The sequence below is a fragment of the Gymnodraco acuticeps genome, unplaced genomic scaffold, assembly GCF_902827175.1.
Source record: "Gymnodraco acuticeps unplaced genomic scaffold, fGymAcu1.1, whole genome shotgun sequence".
Taxonomy (NCBI): Eukaryota; Metazoa; Chordata; class Actinopteri; order Perciformes; family Bathydraconidae; genus Gymnodraco; species Gymnodraco acuticeps.
The window spans coordinates 4777862-4800037 of record NW_022990501.1 but is presented as its reverse complement, the minus strand read 5'-3'; the positions used below and the strand labels follow the sequence as shown (position 1 = coordinate 4800037).

At 40.8% G+C, this 22176-nt stretch overlaps 1 protein-coding gene across 1 annotated transcript; it reads left to right on the top strand.

Annotated features, from left to right (window-relative positions):
* The first annotated feature begins 18260 nt into the window (after positions 1 to 18260).
* On the top strand, positions 18261 to 20406 carry LOC117552979 (homeobox protein otx5-like). Its single transcript, XM_034226715.1, has 3 exons — positions 18261 to 18357; positions 19356 to 19507; positions 19771 to 20406. Exons 1-3 carry the CDS (start codon positions 18261 to 18263, stop codon positions 20404 to 20406), a joined length of 885 nt encoding a protein of 294 aa, XP_034082606.1.
* The last annotated feature ends 1770 nt before the right edge of the window (positions 20407 to 22176 follow it).

The following is a 22176-nucleotide window of genomic DNA, read 5'->3' as shown; positions in this document are numbered from 1 at the left end:
TTATAGTCTATCAGTTCAGAAACTAGTGTTGCTTGCATCCTATTTTAAAGGCATTTATTTTTATACTCTAATAAAATGCAACAAAAAATGGGTTTGATTCTATTAATGTTGTCTTTTTTATTGCACTGTTGCTGCAGCAGATTACTGTGTAGCTTCAGATCTGAGTTGTTTTATTAGTAAGCCTAATTTATACTTTTGTAGCAACACTATTTTTATATAATGACAAAGAAAGGGTTCTTCAGAGTCTTTTCTTTTTTTCCTGTGTCATATGTGGCAGCACTGCCACAAGTTCCTCTTCAGAGAGGGTCTTCAGTACAGGTGGCAATATTGTCACCTGCCTGCGCTCATCTCTGAAACCAGACCATGTAAACAGGCTGGTATTTCTTGCAAAAAATCTTTAAGAGATGACATGAGCAGCCCTACCAGCATTTGCCATGGTGGCCTAAACATTTTTATTTGGTCTTAAATTGTAGTTCAACATTTATTTCCTGTTACTTCTGGACCATGACGGTTGGCCAGCCTTCAACGTTTAACTGAGTGGAATATGTTGAATATGTTTTACCAAAATGTTGGCTATATGTTAAGGAGTTTTCAGTAGGTTGTGACAGTGCACTGCAACATATTTGATTTCATTTATTTTGGTCTAATTTATTTTTATTTATCATATTAATATATGTTTAGTATGGTTTTGGAAGTGCGCTCCAACACATTTATTGATCTTGTGTATTGGTAAAATATTATTTGTTTTAAAGTTCAATGAATAATCATCAAAATAATCGTGATATCAATTATTGACCAAATAATCGTGATTATGATTTTTGCCATAATCGCACAGCCCTAGTGTGTAGGTGTGTGTGTGGTACAGTGTGTAGGTGTGTGTGGTACAGTGTGTAGGTGTGTGTGTGGTACAGTGTGTAGGTGTGTGTGGTACAGTGTGTAGGTGTGTGTTGTACAGTGCGTAGAATGCGGCGGACAGACGGGTCTCAGTTGGTTTGGTGTCCTATGCTTACTTTTAATACTTGTAAATACAACTTTTGGCCCGTAATTTCAATTCCCCATTTCAGCAACCAGAGAGAGGGGGGGGATATATCCAGTCTCTGATTGTGTTATTATGAGAGTGCTCTCATACTTTAAATTGTATATATTTATATAAATAAATATATTTGTGTGTGTGTGTGTGTGTGTGTGTGTGTGTGTGTGTGTGTGTGTGTGTGTGTGTGTGTGTGTGTGTGTGTGTGTGTGTGTGTGTGTGTGTGTGTGTGTGTGTGTGTGTCCGCATCTGTATTGTCTGATTATACCGCACTCTCAATGAATTCAAAGTAAATATGTGGGGGAACAATGTTCAGCTGATGTAACAGAGATTATAAAATACAGCGCTATGACAAAACACTCGACAGCTGATGCAGCTGTTGCCACGTAATAATGAACGGACGTCGCTTTAATATGACTGCTCAGAGGAGAGGAGTTCTCATTTCTTTAAACGTCTGCTGCTTCCCCTCCTCTCTCCTCGGTTCCCCTCCTCGGTCCTCCGCTCGCATCTCCTGTGGGCGGGACTAAGGCTGCTTCTCAGGTCGATTATTTTCATTTCCTCGCTCCTCGGTCTCACCGGAAGTTGATTTGCCTGCGCCATCTTGAGTACCGTCCCATGGCTCTTATTTCTGCCGGAGGACCGAGGATCGAGGAGCGAGGAGCGATCATGGAGGAGCGATAACCGAGGAACCACCAGACCATCCTCCGATGAAATCCTCAGATACTCACCCCGCCCCCTTACTGTGGAAATAACGGGGACAGAGCTGCTGTCAGACGATCAGCTGTGCAGCGTCATCACAAACGGACGTCGCTTCACGTGACGCTCCGGAGGAAAGGACGTCCCATTGCTCTTAAAACTCATTTCCCTGCTTCGCGTGGTTTCCTTGCGTCCCTCCATGCTTCCCTGATGGGAGGGACTAAACGCAGGGAAACGACGCAAGTGAGGGAAGCAAGGATTTCATTTAATCGACCTGAGAAGCAGCCTAAGTCTCGAGGAGGGGAAATGTAAGAATTGAGAAGCCTCAGGCTCTGTGCACAAGATGGTGTCTTATCAACTTCCGGCGGCTGAGTACTTCCGGTTTGAGTACAGAGTTTTGACAGCTAGACAGTTAGCCAGTAACAGAGCCATATAATAGAAGAGTTACGACAACGGAAGTCCAAAAACGGTTATCGTCACGTGGTTCATGTAGAAGAGGATCGTTCCCCGGAAGTTCATGGCGGGCAATGTGAATGCATTGATAACAGGAGATAGAACTACGATTTTTGGTAATTATTAGTGAATAAAGGTTTTGATTTACAATATTTATACAACAAATCGATATGTGTATGTATTTACATCAATATTTTTTTTAAAATAAAATAGAATTTGCTAATATTAAGTGATAATATTAGGATTAGTGTGAACAACTAGTTTACATGTTAGGCTAACAGTGCCTTGGTTAAAGAGCCTGTTGCTGTTTATTTATAGCTTTGAATTCTTTAAAACCAATATTATCTTCTTAAACTTGTATGGTAGTCAGGAGCATCACTTTCTAATGTTTATTGATATATTTAGAGGGAGGGGATCTAAAGTAATGCTTTAAAATTCATGGTAGTTTCAGTAATTCCATGGTAATTGAGGACACAAGTTATCTAAATGACTAATGTCATCTTTATGGCTTTCAGAAAGGACAGGAGACTGACAGGTGACTATCAAAGGACTAGCAGCAGCAGCATGATGATGATGTTAAATGTGTTGTTTTAGGAACATCCATTGCAAATACATGGAATTCAATAAACATTGAATAGCATATCATGCAGTTTGTCTGTGCCTTTTCCTCCTTGTTGTCCTGGTTTGCTGTGCTGCCTCCTAGTCGCCACCATGGTTTGCTGTGCTGCCTCCTAGTCGCCACCATGGTTTGCTGTGCTGCCTGGGGATGCTCAAATCGCTCAGAGAAAGGAGTACGAATGTACAGCTTCCCCACTGACACAGAGCGGAGGAAGCAGGAGCAATTTCACGACCAACAGCAAAAAAAGATGTGATTTATATACAAACACTGCATTTGCACTTTTTCACAAAACGAAAACCACACCATTGGGAAAGCTTAATGTTTTGTTTAATACAAAAAACAGGGAAAGGCTTGAAAAACACTGAGAGTTGAGACTCAGGGTGCAGGGTGAGGGTCTCAGTGCAGGTATTCAGGCTCCATTGAATCCCCCTCTGGTTCTTGTGCTGAAAGAGGGATAAACAGACAGGAGAAAGGGTTATACACACACAGCACACCTATTGGATGGGAAATTGCCTTGGGGAGATAAGGTGTGGTCTTTGTTCCCAACTGAAGTTATGGAACTTTATTATTTGTGAGTTTAACAAAGTATGACAAATGGCATCAGTAACAGATGTGATATGAATTTCTATAAAGTTGTCTCACATTCTTGGTCATATTGTAAATACAGTATGTAATGAGTATAACATGTCCAGTAAGTATAAAGTGTTTCCTAATACTGTGTATTCAACCACTATGGAATATGTATGTGGGCAGACACAACTGAGTTGTTCTGTGTGTGAAGTAACCTCAAGTCACTCCGCAGGCACATTTTGAAGCAGACCAGTTTGTCAAGACAAAAAAGGGCAAGACTAGGCTGAGAGCAGAGGCTATACCCACCATCTTCGTGCATCACCCTGTGGTCAAAAAGAGAAGCGCCCCTGCACCACGATTCACCCCGGGACCTGTATCTACAAAGCCCATAGCTCATGATCACAGCGATAGTGTGAAAGGCAAGGCAAGGCAAGTTTATTTATATAGAACTTTTCTACACAAGGCAATTCAAAGTGCTTTACAAAAAATGAAAGAGATTAAGAAAATGGCATTTAAAATCAGTCATTAAAAAGAAAAGCTAATAAAATAAACATTAAAAGAAAAAATACATGGATAAAAGTTACAGTGCAGTCAATTAAACATTAAAAGAAAAAAGTACATGGATAAAAGTTAAGATATGAATAGTTCAATTAAAAGCAGCGACAAAAAGAAAAGTCTTCAGCCTGAATTTAAAAGTAGTCAGAGTTGCAGCGGACCTGCAGGTTTCTGGGAGTTTGTTCCAGATATTTGGAGCATAATAACTGAACGCTGCTTTACCATGTTTAGTTCTGACTCTGGGGACAGAAAGCTGACCAGTCCCTGAAGACCTGAGAGATCTGGATGGTTCATAATTTAGCAGGAGGTCAGAAATGTATTTTGGGCCTAAACCATTCAGTGCTTTATAAACCAGCAGCAGTATTTTGAAATCTATTCTTTGACACACAGGAAGCCAGTGTAAAGACTTCAGAACTGGAGTGATGTGATCCACTTTCTTAGTGTTAGTGAGGACTCGAGCAGCAGCGTTCTGAATTAGCTGCAGCTTTCTAATAGATTTTTTAGTGAGACCTGTGAAGACACCATTGCAGTAGTCAAGTCTACTGAAGATAAAAGCATGGACAAGTTTTTCCAAATCCTGCTGTGACATTAGTCTTTTAATCCTAGATATATTCTTTAGGTGATAGTAGGTTGATTTAGTAACTGTTTTAATGTGACTGTTGAAACTCAGGTCAGAGTCCATGACTACACCTAGATTTTTGGCTTTATCTGTTGTTTTGAACATTGCAGACTGAAGCTCAGCGCTAACTTTTAAACGTTCTGCCTTGGCTCCAAAAACCATTACCTCAGTTTTATCTTTGTTTAATTGGAGAAAGTTCTGACACATCCAGTCATTGATTTGTTCAATGCACTTACTCAGTGTTTGAATTGGAGCATAGTCTCCTGGTGAAATTGTTACGTACATTTGTGTGTCATCTGCATAGCTATGGTAACTTATTTTGTTGTTCTTCATTATCTGAGCCAGTGGTAGCATGTAGATGTTAAAGAGAAGAGGCCCCAAGATGGAGCCTTGAGGAACCCCACATGTCATATTTGTCAACTCAGATGTGTATTTACCTATAGGAACAAAGTTGTTTCTGTCCTTTAAGTAGGATTCAAACCAATTTAGAACTGTTTCCGAAAGTCCCACCCAGTTTTCCAGTCGGTCTAGTAATATGCTGTGGTCAACAGTGTCAAACGCAGCACTGAGATCTAATAATACTAACACTGAAGTTCTGCCACTGTCTGTGTTTAAGTGGATGTCATTGAAGACCTTTACAAGAGCAGTCTCAGTGCTGTGGTTTGGACGAAAGCCTGACTGGAACACATCAAAACAGTTATTTAAATGCAAGAAATTACTCAACTGTTGAAAAACAACTTTTTCAATGATTTTACCTAGAAATGGGAGGTTTGATATGGGCCTGTAATTGTTCATTACTGAAGCATCTAGATTATTCTTTTTTAAGAGCGGTTTAATGACTGCAGTTTTCAGGGCCTGTGGAAAAATACCTGAGTGAAGAGATTTGTTTACTATATGAAGTAGATCTGAGGCCATGCAAGGCAAAACATCTTTGAAAAATCCTGTTGGAATAATATCAAGGCAGCAGGAGGAGGATTTCAGAAGTTGAATAATGTCCTCTAGGTTTTTATCATTAATCTGATGGAATTGTGTCATGATGTCTGAATTGATGTTAAGTGGAGATAGGGACAACACATTTGCTGTTCCTGATGCAGAGGCACTGACTGCTTGTCTGATTTTCTGAATTTTGTCAGTGAAAAAGGAGGCAAAATCATTGCACACCCTGGTGGATAGAAATTCAGAGGCTACTGACACTGGGGGGTTAGTTAGTCTGTCGACGGTAGCAAACAAGGCACGTGCGTTGTTTTTGGTAATGATGTCAGAGAAGAACGATTGTCGTGCGTTTTTCAATTCCAAATTATAAAGGCCAAGTCTCTCTTTATAGATTTCAAAGTGAACCTGGAGATTTGTTTTTCGCCACCTGCGTTCAGCTTTTCGACATTCTCTTTTTTCTGTTTTCACGGTCATGGCCTTTCTCCATGGAGATATTTTCTTGCCAGACACTTCCTTTACCTTAGTTGGAGCAATGGCATCTATAACATTTTTTATTTTTGAATTAAAATGATCTACTAGCTAGATGTTGGCAGGGGCAAGTGTGGAAGAGAAATTCTGAGTAAACATTTCCCTAGTATTTTCAGTTAAATATCGCTTTGTGGTTATCTCTTTTTGAACATTTTTGTGAACAGAAATAGAGCTCTCAAAGAAAACACAGGAATGGTCAGAGAGTGCAACATCAGTCACCACAACCTTAGAGATATTCACACCCTTTGAGATAATTAAGTCCAGAGTGTGCCCCTTATTGTGCGTGGGCTCCGTCACATGCTGAGTCAGTCCATAGCTATCAAGAACACAAAACAGTTCTTTAGCCCCTCTGTCCTGGGGGTTGTCAACATGGATGTTAAAATCACCAACAATGACTAGACGGTCAAAATCAATACACACTATAGACAGCAGTTCAGTAAAGTCATCAAAAAAGCTTGCACAGTATTTGGGTGGTCTATAGATATTTAGGAACAGAGCTCGAGAGGAGCATTTCAGCCGAAGGGCCACATATTCAAAAGAATCAAAGTTTCCATACGATGTCTTCCTGCATTGAAGGGAATCATTGAACAGAATAGCAACTCCACCCCCTTTCTTATGCATTCTTTCCTGACTCATAAAACTAAAGTTGGGAGGGGTTGATTCGATAAGAACAGCTGCACTGTTATTTTGTTCAATCCAAGTTTCTGTTAAAAACATAAAATCGAGATTGTGCTCAGTGATAAAATCATTGATTAAAAATGTTTTTCCTGCCAAAGACCTGACATTTAATAAAGCTAGTTTAAGTTTGTTAAACACACTATCAGTCATGTTTTTTGTAACAAGCTGTGGGTGACATGGAATCACTGCTAAATTAGATAAACTCACACAAACGTTTGAGCGCTTCCTGTTTCTATGATTCACCGCTCTTAATCTATTACCTATCAACACAGATATCGGCAAAGCTACTGGCAGGCAGGGCCCCGACATGTCCTGGAAAGAGTTGAGAGTGCCATACGCTCTTGAGCCTGGACCCATCACATATCAGTAAGAGTTTGTTGTGTTTTGTACACACACATCCTTATCAGGCTTCGGAGACTGCAGATGCCCCCTCGAAGGGAGGGGAGGTGGTCGACGTAGGCACGGTGATGAGGACGGGGGAGATGGTGCAACACTGGTAAAGTCGTGTCATTCCCACGACATAGTCCATTCACTTCCACGTTAACTTCCAACCGTTGCATTTTCATTTCCAACACAGCCATCTTCTGTATAAGTTTCTGGAAGTCATCTGTAGAGAACGGAGGCATTTTGCTACCAACTAGCTAAATAGCAGTAGCCTACCAGGCTTTAGCTGTTGCTAGGCCACGCTATTGTAAGACTGACGTCGTCGTAAAAATGTTGAAATATGGCTGAAACCCTCCGTCTATTTACGAAGATGAACTGTCCCAGTGATAAGTTAATGTCCAGGAGCCGCTGCTCGAAGTTTTCAGAGAATAAGAATAGGAAAATCAGAATAAAAAGTAAGCAGAGGCAAGAGCAAGCAGAAAAGCGTCTGCACTGTAAGAAAGATAAGCAAGCAACAGTGTGAAAGGTGACACAGGTATAATAAGTATGAACTCTTAGTAACAAAAGTAATATTTCTTATTTTTAAGTGGTATAATATTTTAAATGTTCGAACATTTACAGTGCCATGTCTTCTACTTACATTAGTCTCAAAGATTGAGGGAAGAAGGGAAGGGATCACTGCCCTCTACCTGCCAGAGGAGCGCAAACAACAAAAACAAGCAAGGTGTCCCGTCATGTACCTGGAAGTTTGGGTTGGCAAAATGGAGTAAGAGAGGGACTTGAAAAACCTTGGTGGCTGTCTACTCATGTTGTTACAGTTGTCTTGGTTACAGCTCTCAAGTTTTTTTTTGTGCCATTTCCACATCTTTAGAAAATATGAAAAAATTGAAGTGAAATCAACCTCATCTCTGGAGAACAAACTTCGATTTCTCTGTCTTGTGAGTTTGCAGTCTTGCTCCTCCACCTGTAACATCACTGCCCCTCCACCTGCCATACAGTAGGTTACTAACAAGATTACTTATATAATACAGTGATAGAATACATGTTTAGTATGCTTACTTATATAAAACAGTAGTATTAAACTTACCTTGTGTGTTCACTCTCACTTAAGTTCCTCTCCCTTTGCCATCAATCCAAAATCAGCTGAGCTGCAACATTATACAGGCAGGTCATAATCAACATAATCACAAGAACACAATATGGCTCTGCTAAAAACACTCACTCTTACACGCACCAAAGTTATATTTATCTAATATTTAACTCCCTCCACGCCCGCATACAATCCCGTTTAGAAGCCCCTCTTCTCTAATTCAACAACGTTGGACCAAATAGACATTAAGAGAACGGAATGTACAATTAAAAGGCTGTTCAACGTGTGTTGCTAACTTAACGTTCCCTAAATCTACTAATTTAGGGATAATCCACTGACATCCTTTAATACACATGTTCAATTGAATCAGATGTACTGATAATATCCGCAATATAAATCTTTAAACTTCTTTTTACCTTTAAAAGTCCGTCACGAACGGTCTATTATGCTGCAACTCCACAGCTCTGCTAGCCTTGGCGCTAACTTCCGGGGAACGATTGAGAGGCTCCACGATCCGCCATTGCTGTAAAAAAGTGGTCCATTGGAGTGAACGGAGATGTCATAACTCTTCTATTATATGGCTCTGGCCAGTAACTACAGCTTTGTTTGTCACTTACCTTCATAATTGTCGACGTAGCTGGATATGTAGCTACATCTTGAACCCCTTTTTCTCTTTTGCTCCTCGGGGCTGAGCCTGCCGCTTGTACCAGCCGATGTACATCACTGATGTTAACCTTCGGTAGGTCTTGGAGACATCGAGTGTAAAATAGTGCCTATATAATATCTATACGCTATCTCTTTCTCGCTATCTATCGCTCTTCCCTCTACCGCTCTACTATAGACCGGAAGTTTACAACCGCACACCCAGCCGCCGGAAGTTGATAGATGCCATCTTGTGCAACTAGCCCATTGGCCCTTTCTCATTTCATCAAATCCCCCTCCTCGACTCCTCGGTCCTCCGTAAGTGACCCGGAAATTAATTTTAGCGCGACATGTTGAAGGACATCTCATTTCTCTAAATGCACTTCGAGGATCGAGCATCGAGGAGGCTCTCTGAAAAAAAAAAAAAAAAAGTTATTGTTATTACAACGTGACTTCACGTTGTTCTTTTATTTGGGGTTAAGTACATTGTCAGAATAAGTGAGAAATGGATTTAACTTCTGTTAGACAGCTATCATACTGAATACATATTTACTGTGAATGTGTGCAAAAATGTATGGCATATGTATGGCATATAGCTGTCTAACACAATTTCTCACTTATTCTGACAATGTACTTAACCCCAAATAAAAGAACCCAATAAAAAGAGTTGTTAAATAATAGTGAAGTCACGTTGTAATAACAATAACTCATCTCTCTCGAGTTTTCCTTTTGAGCTTTGCCAAAAGCCACTGTGTCAATGTTGTCCTACTTGGGTTGCCGTCCGGAGTTGTCCAATATGGCAATATATCTCGCACATGCGCACTGCAGATCGGGCAGAGCTGCAGATCGGGTAGTGACAGTTGTCTATAGAGAGGCGAAGTCCCTCCCTTTCCGGGGGAGCTGCATGGGACCTTATTTCGGAAAAATTATATATTAAAGTCAATGGGGAGATAAAGATTATCTTTCGATTCCGTTTGAATTGTGCCACGAATTACACATATGATGTTTGTCAATTTGAAAGATAATTTTGCAAGTAAAAAAAAAAACGTAAAACTGTGGTGGGTGCTAGTGGAGCCTCGCAGCGGCGAAACCGTGCCGCGCAACACTATTTGCGCCGCATTTTCGGCTCAGTTGAGGCACCCTCAGCGAGATGAGGCCCCACGCCACGCAGTCTGCATGATCGGCCTGTATAGGGAGGGGACGGCCCTGGTAATAGTGTTGTTGCAATAATAATAATAATACATTTGATTTATATAGCACACTTTAAAGACAACGTCATCTCAAGGTTCTTCACAAAGATATAAGGAGAAAATAATAAAATAAAAATATATCTAAAGGATCATATTGAATAAAATATGGTAATATAAAAAATAAAAGGTTAAGAGCATAAAAGGTTTAAAAAATAAAATAAAGGACGGTCAGTAAAATGCGTAAATTAAAATATACCATTGTTTGTCTGTCATATAAATCATAAACTCACTAAACCATTGCCACAAATATTTCCATTAGGGCAGTTCAAGATAAAATGGACCTCTAATAATCCCTGTAGGGAAATCCACGTGTCAAGGCAGCAACAGAATAAGAAGAAGCACAGATATTACACATGGAGTTACACAGGAATTAGAAGTAAAAAAGACAAATAAAATAAGAATAAACATGTATTAACAGTATTAATTGAAAAAACGATGATCCGATGAATGTACACAGATATGTGAGCAGAACAGATATATTAAATATATTTAAGGTGCAGGTATCAGAGCGGGTATAAATTGTATGTGGGTGTGTACAGTGTAGATATGATTAAAGTTCAGTGCAGGTGGGTTTCAGGGTTAGCCCTTGTTTGTGCAGCCTGATGGCTACAGGCACAAAGGACTGTCCGAGGCGCTTGGTGCTGTGTCGTGGAGGGATGAGTCTGTGGCTGAACGTGCTCCTCATCTTCACTAGCTCTGCATGGAGGGGGGTGGAGGGGTCCTCCAGGATACAGTCCAGCTCTCTTAAAGAGAGTGTTGATGTTTGTCCAGCAGATGTCAGTGAACACTTACAGCAACTTGTTGAAAGCTTTACATTTCCCTCCTTCTGCTTACCAACAGCTTGACAAAAAGTCCTACCTCCTTTTATAGAGAAGAAGACACTCAAATCAAGGCATATCGCATACTTTAGTTTTCTTTCCAATATCCCTACTTTCATATCAGTCAGAAACAGGTTTATTGCTGAACAAGGAATTTGCTTTGGAGTATAGTAATAACACGAACACAGTAGGAAGAATCAAGAAATGCTCCCATGCCTATGTCCCCCCCCCCCCCCCCCAGCAGCAGTGCCTCTCCTCCTTTTGCTGCAGTACATCTGAAACATCCTCCTGTTTCCTCACATCCTCACCAAAGGTAGTGGGAACTATTCGATATGAGTTGACTGCAAGAAATATATAGTGTTGTACATGTCATGTGATAACAGAGAGAAACACCTGTGTGAATCTGAGGCGTAGAAGTAGAACACATGACCCTAACAGTGTTCCCATCTCAGCATGCAGCCCCCCTCTCTGAAAGGGGACAGTGTCTCTTCTTAATCTCATCAAAAGGATTGGTTTCTGCTTCTAAATGCCACCAATGCAAAGCAGACACTTCATAAAGTCTGGTTATAATAGTACTAGTATTGTTCTTGTTGTACTTCACTGCAGCATCAGCTGGCATGCAGAGTAACGGATTACATGACGGGATTATGTCATTGCGTTACAAAAAACAGATAATTGTATTCCCTTACAGTTGCACAAAATAGATCAGATTACCGGTACATTTTTTTTTTTAAAACATGGGGATTACAAGCAGGATTAGAATGTAACAGTACATTTAAAAAATAGAGAAAGATACATTGAGAAGCACATGCTGTGGATGCTTTTAATCAATATACTGGTGAGAGCAGATTCTGTCTCCTGTAAAAGGAACACTTGTATCTCTTCTCTTAGAGCTGTTCTGTAGGATAATACTTTAAGTGTGAATCTATACGCCTACTGCCTGAATCTGCTTTATGCTTTTCACTTTCTTTGCTTCATTTGTTCTGTGTTTAATTCAGCAGGTGAACCTATATGTTCATAAGATAGTGTGTGTGAGCTAAACTGTATGTATTAAACTAAAACGGAGTATTTTCTGTCAGCTCAGATTTTATTTCTGCTTTTTTAAACTGTGGTACGTGCTCATGTGTTTCAGTGTTGGTGTAGAGGCTGCTGCCTGAATATGCTTAGTGAAAGGCAGCTTACTTACTTAGGTAAAAAACATCTTATTGATATTTATTTTCTCCTGTATTTATTTGCATTGCATTTGATGATTAGGAAATTCAACAGAAACCGAAAGTAATCAGGTTAATTACTTTTATATTTGATACTATTACATTTACTTCTCAATTTAGGGAAAGTACTTTTTCTGCAGTCTTTACTGCCGGACAACATTATCTGACCTCTGAAGTCATTAATACTCATCAAACGTACATATAAAAATCCTAAAACGTATACAAGAAAGAAGACAAAGAGCATAATCAAAAAGAAACCAAATTAGATGCTTATGCCATTTTGTAAACAGCTCCTGTGAGGAGGTCAATAATAACATTGGCATATAGTACAGGACATTAACCAAATTATTAAACATAAAGCCATAGTTCACATTGATGGAATGTAGATACCTTACATCCATAAACGTATTGCACCTACATGTTTTATGTTTTGACGTCAATTAAATAAGATTGTGTATCAATAATCACAACTTTATCCCCCTTCAATAACTACATGGTGTCACATCATCCCTGTGGGCTGTCTAAGTGTGTGTCACACGTCTTATAAAGTCTGGAGTGTGTGGGGGGGTAGCAGACGGGGGTTAGGCCCTGCGAGCGGCTGCTCCATATTGTGAGAGTTCAGAGGTGGAAGTGTGTTACACCACCCCCCCCCCCCCACTGCACCCCCCCCCTCCCCTCCCCCTCTCCTAATACCACCTGCTAATCCATGTGCAGGATTACTGTCCACTGTAATCACTCATCCTGTACTGACACACACCTCACTGTACAGCTCCTGACTCTCTCTCTCACACACACACACACACACACACACACACACACACACACACACACACACACACACACACACACACACACACACACACACACACACACACACACACAGGGCCGTCCCTCCCTACAGGCCGATCATGCAGGCTGCATGGGGCCTCACATTGCGAAGGGGGCCTTGGCTTATGAGCTCGGCTTGTGCGCAGTTCTCCGCGCAGTTCTCCTTTATTTATTCATTCAAGTATGTGATGCCTTTGATCTGCTAACGTACAGGAGGAAGAGTGATACACTGTATGTCTGATGGCTTACTTAACAGTTAAAGTTTACAGCCTAAAAAACGTGGAGCATTTTTTTCCCCTTTTATTAATTTTTTTGTCAATTTGCACATTTCATGGTGATGCTCAGCCTCTCCCCTTAACTCCTAACAGTCATCGTCATGTCAACCACAACACAGAGAAATACTGATAGAAATGTGTGTGTAGTTGTTGATACATTGCTGACAGAGGGAACTACATTTGAATACAGATTTAAGAAATATCAGTTTCTGAGCATGTCATAAGCATGTTTTGTCTTGACTAAATTACAACTTACAATATTATAATAAAATAATATAGTATTTATATTATTGAATTGATTATGATTATGATTATTAGTAGAAGTAGTTTATTTGTCATTTCTCCACAAAAGTGAGTTACAGGAACTCTACCCAAAACTCTGGATTGCCCTCTGCATTGCAGTAACTCTTCCTGTAACAGTTGTGTCTGCTGAGAGAAGCTTTTCCAAACTGAAGCTTATGAAGACGTACCTCCGGTCATCAATGGCACAAGAACGCTTAAGTGGCCTGGCTATCATAAGCATCAACGCACAGTAGGCACAGCAGCTGTCATACGATGACCTTTTCGCTGACTTTGCATCCAGGAAATGCCGACGTATTCACCTGTAAACGCATACTGACATACATGCACATTTACAATTGACCTCACTGTATTAAAAAGTAACTGTGTTGATAATAATAATAAGCAGGAATTATATTTGCAAAGTGTTATGGAAATAATTATCATAGATGCCAATTTGTAACATACAGGACAAACCTTGATGTCTGTTTACCTTCTTTAAGGACACAGGCGGCTTAGCCAATAATGTTATTGTTCCCATTCTGTGACCGGTCAATACTGGGATACAGATGGTCTGTGTTGTGGGTACACTGGGACACTTCCTTCTCTGTATTTGTGGACTCCAAGGTAAAATCTTCGAGGTCATAAGTGTCCGACGCAAGTAGCTCAGTGTTCACACACTGTTTAGGCTATCTTCTCAAATATGTTGTTTACTCTCTGCGAAACCAGTTAGATGGGCTGGCAAGAGAGAGGCTCTCCAGAATTGACGTGGCAACTCTACCGTGGAGTCAGAACCTCTGACTCTTGGATTTGTGATGTGAATACTCTGGTACCAACTCCAAATAAATCACAGTGGTTTGACATCAAAGCTCCGACTCTTCCCGTGTCTCCTTCCTGAGTCGGTGACTCCATTGCATGCTACACAGAAGTTTCCTCTACACAAAGTACTTTGTTTCCAAAAAAATTGTTTCACTCCTGTCGGTAGGGGGGGGGGGCCTCATCTCACAATGTCGCTTGGGGCCCCAAGTTGGCCAGGGACGGCCCTGCACACACACACACACACACACACACACACACACACACACACACACACACACACACACACACACACACACACACACACACACACACACACTGTGTACCATTAACCCAATTCATGATGTAAAAAATATGAAGTCAATTAACTGTCTTAACTGTAGTGAAGCTTATTCAATCAAATAATGATGGGGCTTTTGGGAATAATCAGAGCATTGAAACATTGAGTAAAACGGATTTACCTTAGCCCTAAGGAGGCAACATTCTCAATATACAGTTTCATTTCAATTTGTCAGATATGTGTTTTCAAATGTATTTTACTCATATCATTCTAGACGGGATGATTTTTTTTCACCTCCCTCTTTACAAACAATGCATGTACAGACATATAAGTCCATATTATCAGAAGCTAAATAAAAGGCAATTGTCATCAGATTCATGATGTCTAATTATTTATCTGTTTTTTCTAATTTCTCTTTCCCAGTATTGTTTTTCACATGTTTCTTTGTTTTTATAAGATTGGTGTCCAATGATTATTTTTCCGTCTTGTTTGCTTCTTGTCATTGATTTGTTTTCTCTTTAGTGTAGAGGGGAGGCCCGTTTTATAACCCTGTGGTTTCTTTATTGCTCGTGTCTCATTTCTGAAAACAGAACAACACAGGAACATTGTTCAGATGAGAACAACTGTTTCCCGTTAGACCTCTTCTGGTCTTTAAATACTGTAGCTATTTCATGCTGCCAATAAAGCTTTTACTGTCAATTAGTATTTGTTTATTTTGTGCATAATAAAAAATGTAAATGACTCCTTCTCTTTAGATAGATAAATTGATTGATGGATAAATAGATTCTTTATTTATCCCAAATTGGGAATTATTTTTGTTTTGTTCCAGCAGCAGTGTCAAGCGTTACACACGTTAAACATGTTTAGAAGATACAATAAGATACACATGTAATAACAATTAACATTAGTGGCAAGTATATAAAGTAAAAATACAAATTTAAATATTTAGACAGTATGTTGCTAAAAATGCACACATACCATTCGCATACCACACAATAAATGACAGTGGTTTTTAGAGTATAAGGAAAGTGAAATATTAAAAAACATGGGATATGTATTTTTGTATAAAGATAGAACTGACCCTTATAATGCCGCGTTGTCACGCCAACAACTGTTCATATTTTAAAGGTGGATCTACGACTGATGTTATCTCCCTCTTGAATAGAAAACGTGAGCTATATATTGAGTGTTCTGAAATACATTTATATTGAGTTGGGTCTGCTGCGTTAAAGTAGATTCAGTGTACGTAAAGTGTTCTATATTAAAATGTAGAGTTATTGAACACCTTTGATTTAGATCAGGAATTTAACTATTTGGCTAAAAGTGTGTGTTTTTGTGTGTGCGTGTGCTTGTGCGTGTGTGTGTTTATGTGTGTGTGTGTGTGTGTGTGTGTGTGTGTGTGTGTGTGTGTGTGTGTGTGTGTGTGTGTGTGTGTGTGTGTGTGTGTGTGTGTGTGTGTGTGTGTGTGTGTGTGTGTGTGTGTGTGTGTGTGTGTGTGTGTGTGTCAGAGTGATTGGGGCTGACAGCCTCTGTATTGCTGGCTGCCTGCAGATTTTTCCGTCCTGTTTTAGACACTCTAATCTGGATTAACAGCAGCAGTGTGTTGGTGGGGACGAGAACAACCGGAGCTCCCCCCCCCCCACTCTGCCTCTTCACCTGTTTCTCCCCTCCCCTCACTGTGTACCTAACCCCCCCCCCTCCACCAGGTGATTTTCATCCCTCCATCCTGCTGAGTTTTAAGGCGTCAGTCGGCATGTTGAAAACAACTCTCTTTAGTCTTGAAATTAAAATGTTTGCATCATGCTGAATGTGTCTCTGTTAGTCCAGCATTAGGGGGAGGGGCAGTCGGGAAGGGATTATATACCAGCAAAGTCCTGTTTCCCACTTCCCTACCTGCTGTTGCAGCCTTGAGCGGCGCCATTAGAGTGCATCGCCATCATGAAGTGTTCACATAATGATATTTGTAACCAAACTCAAATAACTCACAACAAAAATGTAAATATCCCATTTTAGAATCTTCATTTTGGACAGTATTTGCATTGCCTTCAATAGTTCAACAATATTTCAATAAAACAAAATGTCCTTAATGAAAGATTAGAAAAGTAAGGCATTTTTAATGAAATGAGTGTAAAAAATAAGGTTTGTCAAATTCTTTCAGAATATGATATATATTGTGTACAACACTGCATGCACATAAACAGGTATTTCAAACCATTAGCAATTATAGTGAAACATTGGTCAAAGCCTTTCTTGATATAATTTAGACCTACAATTTGCACAACATTGCATATACAGAGTTTTCTTAAAGTCACAATGCATCTCAGACTCCTTCAAAGTCTCTTATGGCAGCACTTTAGTCCACAAAATCAAAGTGGAGTAAATGTTTTTATTAATCCATTTCTATGTTAGAAGTGTCCATTTGTAGGTTTTGATCAGGTGACGCTGCTTGCTCTGAGTCCTCGCTGCTCTCTGTCCTTCCTCCCTCCATGTTCAGTTCTCCTGACGTCTTCATCTTCTGCATTTTATTGCTATTTCATTCTTTCTCTCAGTCTACATATTAACCCGTCCTTCTCCCCAGCGTGCGGCTGTAGTTACCTGCTACCTCCTCTCCTGCTCCACCACTGACAAACTGCTGTGACTTTCCTCCCTTTATCTGGAGATAAGATACTTACTTTTCAGATAAAGCATATTATGATAAATCAAATGAGCTTTGTCGGTGTTGTGCATATGTGTGCATATGTGTGCGTGTGTGGTGTGTGTGTGTGTGTGTGTGTGTGTGTGTGTGTGTGTGTGTGTGTGTGTGTGTGTGTGTGTGTGTGTGTGTGTGTGTGTGTGTGTGTGTGTGTGTGTGTGTGTGTGTGTGTGTGTGTGTGTGTGTGTGTGTGTTGTGTGTGTGTGTGCTGTTTTGGAGATAACTATAATCTCCCAATGATGTGTGAATGTATGAGCAACAGCAGATATATTGCTCATCAAGAGGAAATAAACTATAAAGGAAGACAAATTAAGAACTGAAGGAAAAAGGCTTTTTAATAAACAAAAACATTTCTGAAAGAAAAATGATTTTGTTGTTGTCTCACATTGTGATATAATAAAAAGTGTTTTTTCAAAATCATCCAAAACTGATAACCTTTCGGAGTAATTTTCTAAATAATAATAATTTAAAGATTTTCTTTAAACTATTGCATTACTATTTTAAAGTTTGTATTTATTCCATATGAGTGGATCGATATACGAATCAATACAAAATGATGAAAATACCTTTTGTAAGTGTGGTTTGTCTTATGTAGCCTGTTGCTTTGGACACTTTAAAGTGTCTGTGGGAGGGATGGGGGTAGGGGGGGGTGGGAGGGGTTTGCCGAAGCCACTTGCTCCCTCTAATTAGCAGCGTGTGCCGGTGAAGAACTCAGTTAGAGCGACCTCACCAAGGCGCACAAGCACGCGGGGCCACTTCACCTGAGTGATGACCTAACGGAGAGAGCGGCAGATCGGAGAGTCAGAGCTGCAGAGAGCCGCTGCTGAGCTCACAACCAGGAGGGACTCAAACTACAGGTAGATAAAAACACTTGGAGGTTCCTCCGGTGAACTCGGCGCGGGTTGAACCAGGAGCCGCGACCTGTGGCCCCGTGGAGCTCTGAGGGGCCCTCGGTTGTTGTGTTGCGTGTCCGACATACAAGTCCCCGACAGGACTTAAACGCCTGCTGTCAGGATGATGTCCTACATAAAGCAACCCCATTACACCATGAACGGGTTAAATTTGCCTGGCCAGGGAATGGACGTGCTACACACGACCATCGCTTATCCTTGTAAGTATAAACTTATGTTTTCTTTCATATTTGATTTTAATTGACTGTGAAGTATGTGTTTCCTGCTGTTTTAGTCATTTAAAGTATTTATTCGAGTCAACATGGTGCGTAAAGGCGCGCAGGCTGTGCGTAACGCTGTGGCGAACGACAAATAAATGACAGGATAAACACTCATAAGAGCCAATACTGACAAAAAGTAATGTCAGAAATAGTTATTGTACGATCAAAGTATCATTACTATATGGATTTTAGCCAAATAATTATTAGTGTACCCGCGGTTATGAGAGGTCGATGATTTAAATGAATTACTCATTTGTATATTACGTTGTCGTGAGTAACATTGATTAACACATACATTTGTTAATTCGCAGATAAACTGAATATTGTTTAAAGCTTTGAAACTCACATAAACTGACAGTGGCTGTCGGGAACCACACATATATTTGAAAGAGATTTGTATTACTTTGTTTTTCACTCTTCCTTTCAAAATGTAATGACGTCGGTGACGCTGAGATAAATATAGATCGATAGATGGTATACAAGAGACAATTAATGTGCTAATTGCTACATTACAATGACTACATCTATTAACTCTTCAGTAATATTTTATTACAATTTAACATCTGGCATATACAGTGTGATTTTAAATATTGAAACTATAGTGAAATGCAGCGTAATGTGTCTTCATTTTTGGGAAAACTGAAACTCTTGAAAGGACCAGTGTCTATCAATCTAACAAACAAAAACACTTCTGTCCTCATATTGACGACAGAACACAGTCAGGATTATAAAGAATATCATAATGTACTGTGAAGTTCAAATTAACATGTGTTCTTGTTGTCATCCACACATAGTTGGAAAACATCAAACCACGTAAAAAAATGACTTAGATGACATGTCGTGTTGCCTCTTGAATATGAGCCTGAGTGCTGCACATAATTCAGGTCAGCTCTGTGCTGCAGAATAATAATAATCCCCTCCGTCTCCTGGGTTTGCAGCCACTCCCCGGAAGCAACGCAGAGAGCGCACCACCTTCACCCGCACACAGCTGGACATCCTGGAGGCGCTGTTCTCCAAGACCCGCTACCCCGACATCTTCATGAGGGAGGAGGTGGCCCTCAAGATCAACCTGCCGGAGTCACGTGTGCAGGTAACGGAGAAGAAGGCTACTGCCAAGATGGAGGCCATACAGTTAGGTGTCTGTGGGTTACATACTGATGTACCCAAAGGACACACATTTCCTCTACAGAAGGAGAACAGCAGCATATTGATGCATTTGCATTTACAGTATAACACTTCAGTTACATAAGTCATTCAGAAGTCCGTACCCCACAAGTCATTTACACCTTCAGGTATCAGCATGTCTGACATTCTCTGTACTTACACGTTTTATCTTTTCTTCTACTCCTCCAGGTTTGGTTTAAGAACCGCCGTGCCAAGTGCCGCCAGCAGCTGCAGCAGAGCAGTGGCCAGTCCAAGCCTCGGCCCCCCAAGAAGAAGGCCTCTCCCCTGCAGGAAGTCAGCGCCCCTGATCCCGGCCCTAACCCCTCCGGCTCCTACAGCCCCTCCTCCGCCCAGACAGGGCCCAGCCTGATCCCGAGCTCCAGCAATGGAAACACGTCCGTGTCCATCTGGAGCCCGGCCATCTCCCCCCTGCCCGACCCTCTGGCCTCCTCGGCCCCCTGCATGCAGCGGCCCTCCCCCTACCCCATGAGCTACGGCCAGCCGTCGGCCTACTCCCAGGGCTACGCCAGCACCACCTCCTACTTCACCGGCCTGGACTGCAGCGCCTACCTGTCCCCCATGCACTCGCAGCTGTCCGGCACCGTGGGGGCCCTCAGCCCCATCACAGTGCCCTCCATGGGGGGCTCCCTCAGCCAGTCCCCGGCCTCGCTGTCATCACAGGGCTACAGCACGGCCTCCTCCCTGGGCTTCACCTCTGTGGACTGCCTGGACTACAAGGACCAGCAGGCTTGGAAACTGGGCTTCACCACAATGGACTGCCTGGACCACAAGGACCAGAACTCCTGGAAGTTCCAGGTCCTGTAATCTCTCAATTATGCTGCGTGATAAAGGTGGTGTTTATGTGTATCAACGCGCTGTGTGTCAGCGTGAGAGATAGTGAGAAGAGGTCTGCCAGAGGACTCGTTCTCTTTGATCTTCAGTTTCCTGTTTGTAACATTCTGTTTTCTTTTCTAAAGGTGTCCTCTGTAGAAATGCATTGTATTTGAATGACTTTGGAGAAGAAGGCCCGGTGTGTGTCATCACGCTGCCTCTCTGCAAATCATGCATGTTCTCTTCTTTATGCTATGTTAAATAAGAGAACATGAAGCCTCAAGAGTTCCTCCCCGAGACATACAGATGAAAACACATTGAGCCATGTCTTCTGTGCGTTTCATTTTGTTTTAATGTGCATTGTCATAGAGTGAAGGGAGAGTCATCTCCTCCTTCAGGGTTAATCATTTTAAGATATTTATTATTATTTAATGCTACATTCAAATATGTCATTTGGTTTAGATATTGTTGAGCATTTGTGTTGCGTATTACAGTGTTAGCCTTTAGTGTTATCATCCCAAAATGTTTGATGGAAAAGTTGTGTCATTTATTAAAAGGATCTATACTTCACACTCTGTGCACCGACAATCATTGAGATTCTTTCAACTGAATTATAGTTTGTGTTTGCAGGGTTATTACTAAGTGAGTTACGAGGATCCACAGTGAGAGGTCATCATGGAGACGGGACGGTGGATGTTAAGTGGCCATGTTCATGTTGTCCATGCTCCCACTGCTCCATCTTGGTTATTTTAGTTGATCTCATTCTGGAAGTGTTCCAATCCTCTTAGCCTCCCTTCAGCAATGCCCTAAGTGAATTAGTTGGGATTATTGCCCTATCACCCTCTGTCTCTCTCTGTCTCACCCATCACACTCACTTGGCCTTCTCTTCCTGTCCTGACCCCTTTCTTTTTGTCCTCCATCTTTTCTTTCTTTATCTACCTTTGCTTCTTCCCTGCAGCATGACTTTACTCTGCCTGTTTTCTGTCGGGGTGCCTGCCTTTATCAAGTTGATCCCACTCATCCTGTGCACCACCAAAAAGAACATACTCTGGGAAAACTGAAACGTTGACTTTAATTCAATGTATTATGTCAACACATTTCACATAACTGTATAGGTTAGTTGAAAGCAATATTATTAAATTGAACCTAATATTTCTTATTTAAAAGAAACCATGTTATGTTCCAAACCAGCCAAATCAATGACAACAGTGCAGATTATTAAAGCATTTCACTGCAGCTGTATTCATTATTGTTCCAGTTTTGATCTGTCAGTTCAGTGGTTCCCCATCCTTTTCCTCCTCCTGGACCCCGCCCCCACCCAATCTCCCAACTCCTCTGACTGCATGGTAATCCCTGCATGACCTGATTACTGCCATGTAAACTTAAATGTTTTATAATAATGATATGAATAAATATGTGAACATTTTTCCTTCTCTGTTGAGAAGGAAAAAGAGAAGATTGATTCTCGCTACAAAATGAACCTCCCTCTCATTGAGTTCCAATATTTTGTCATTTATTTATAGTTAAATTAATGACCATAAAATGACCAACCTAAGGTATTATTATTATGGCATGGTTGGTTACGATAGAAGATTGTGTGCAAGTTACATGATAATTGTTTGTCAGCTGAATCAAAATAAAAGTTTGGATAAATTATTACTCCTGATTTCTCTCATGTAATTCTGATACAGGCGACAACAAAATTAAATATGTGTTGCTATGTATATCCTATTTTATATCTGCCCTCAAACATGTAAAATGTCA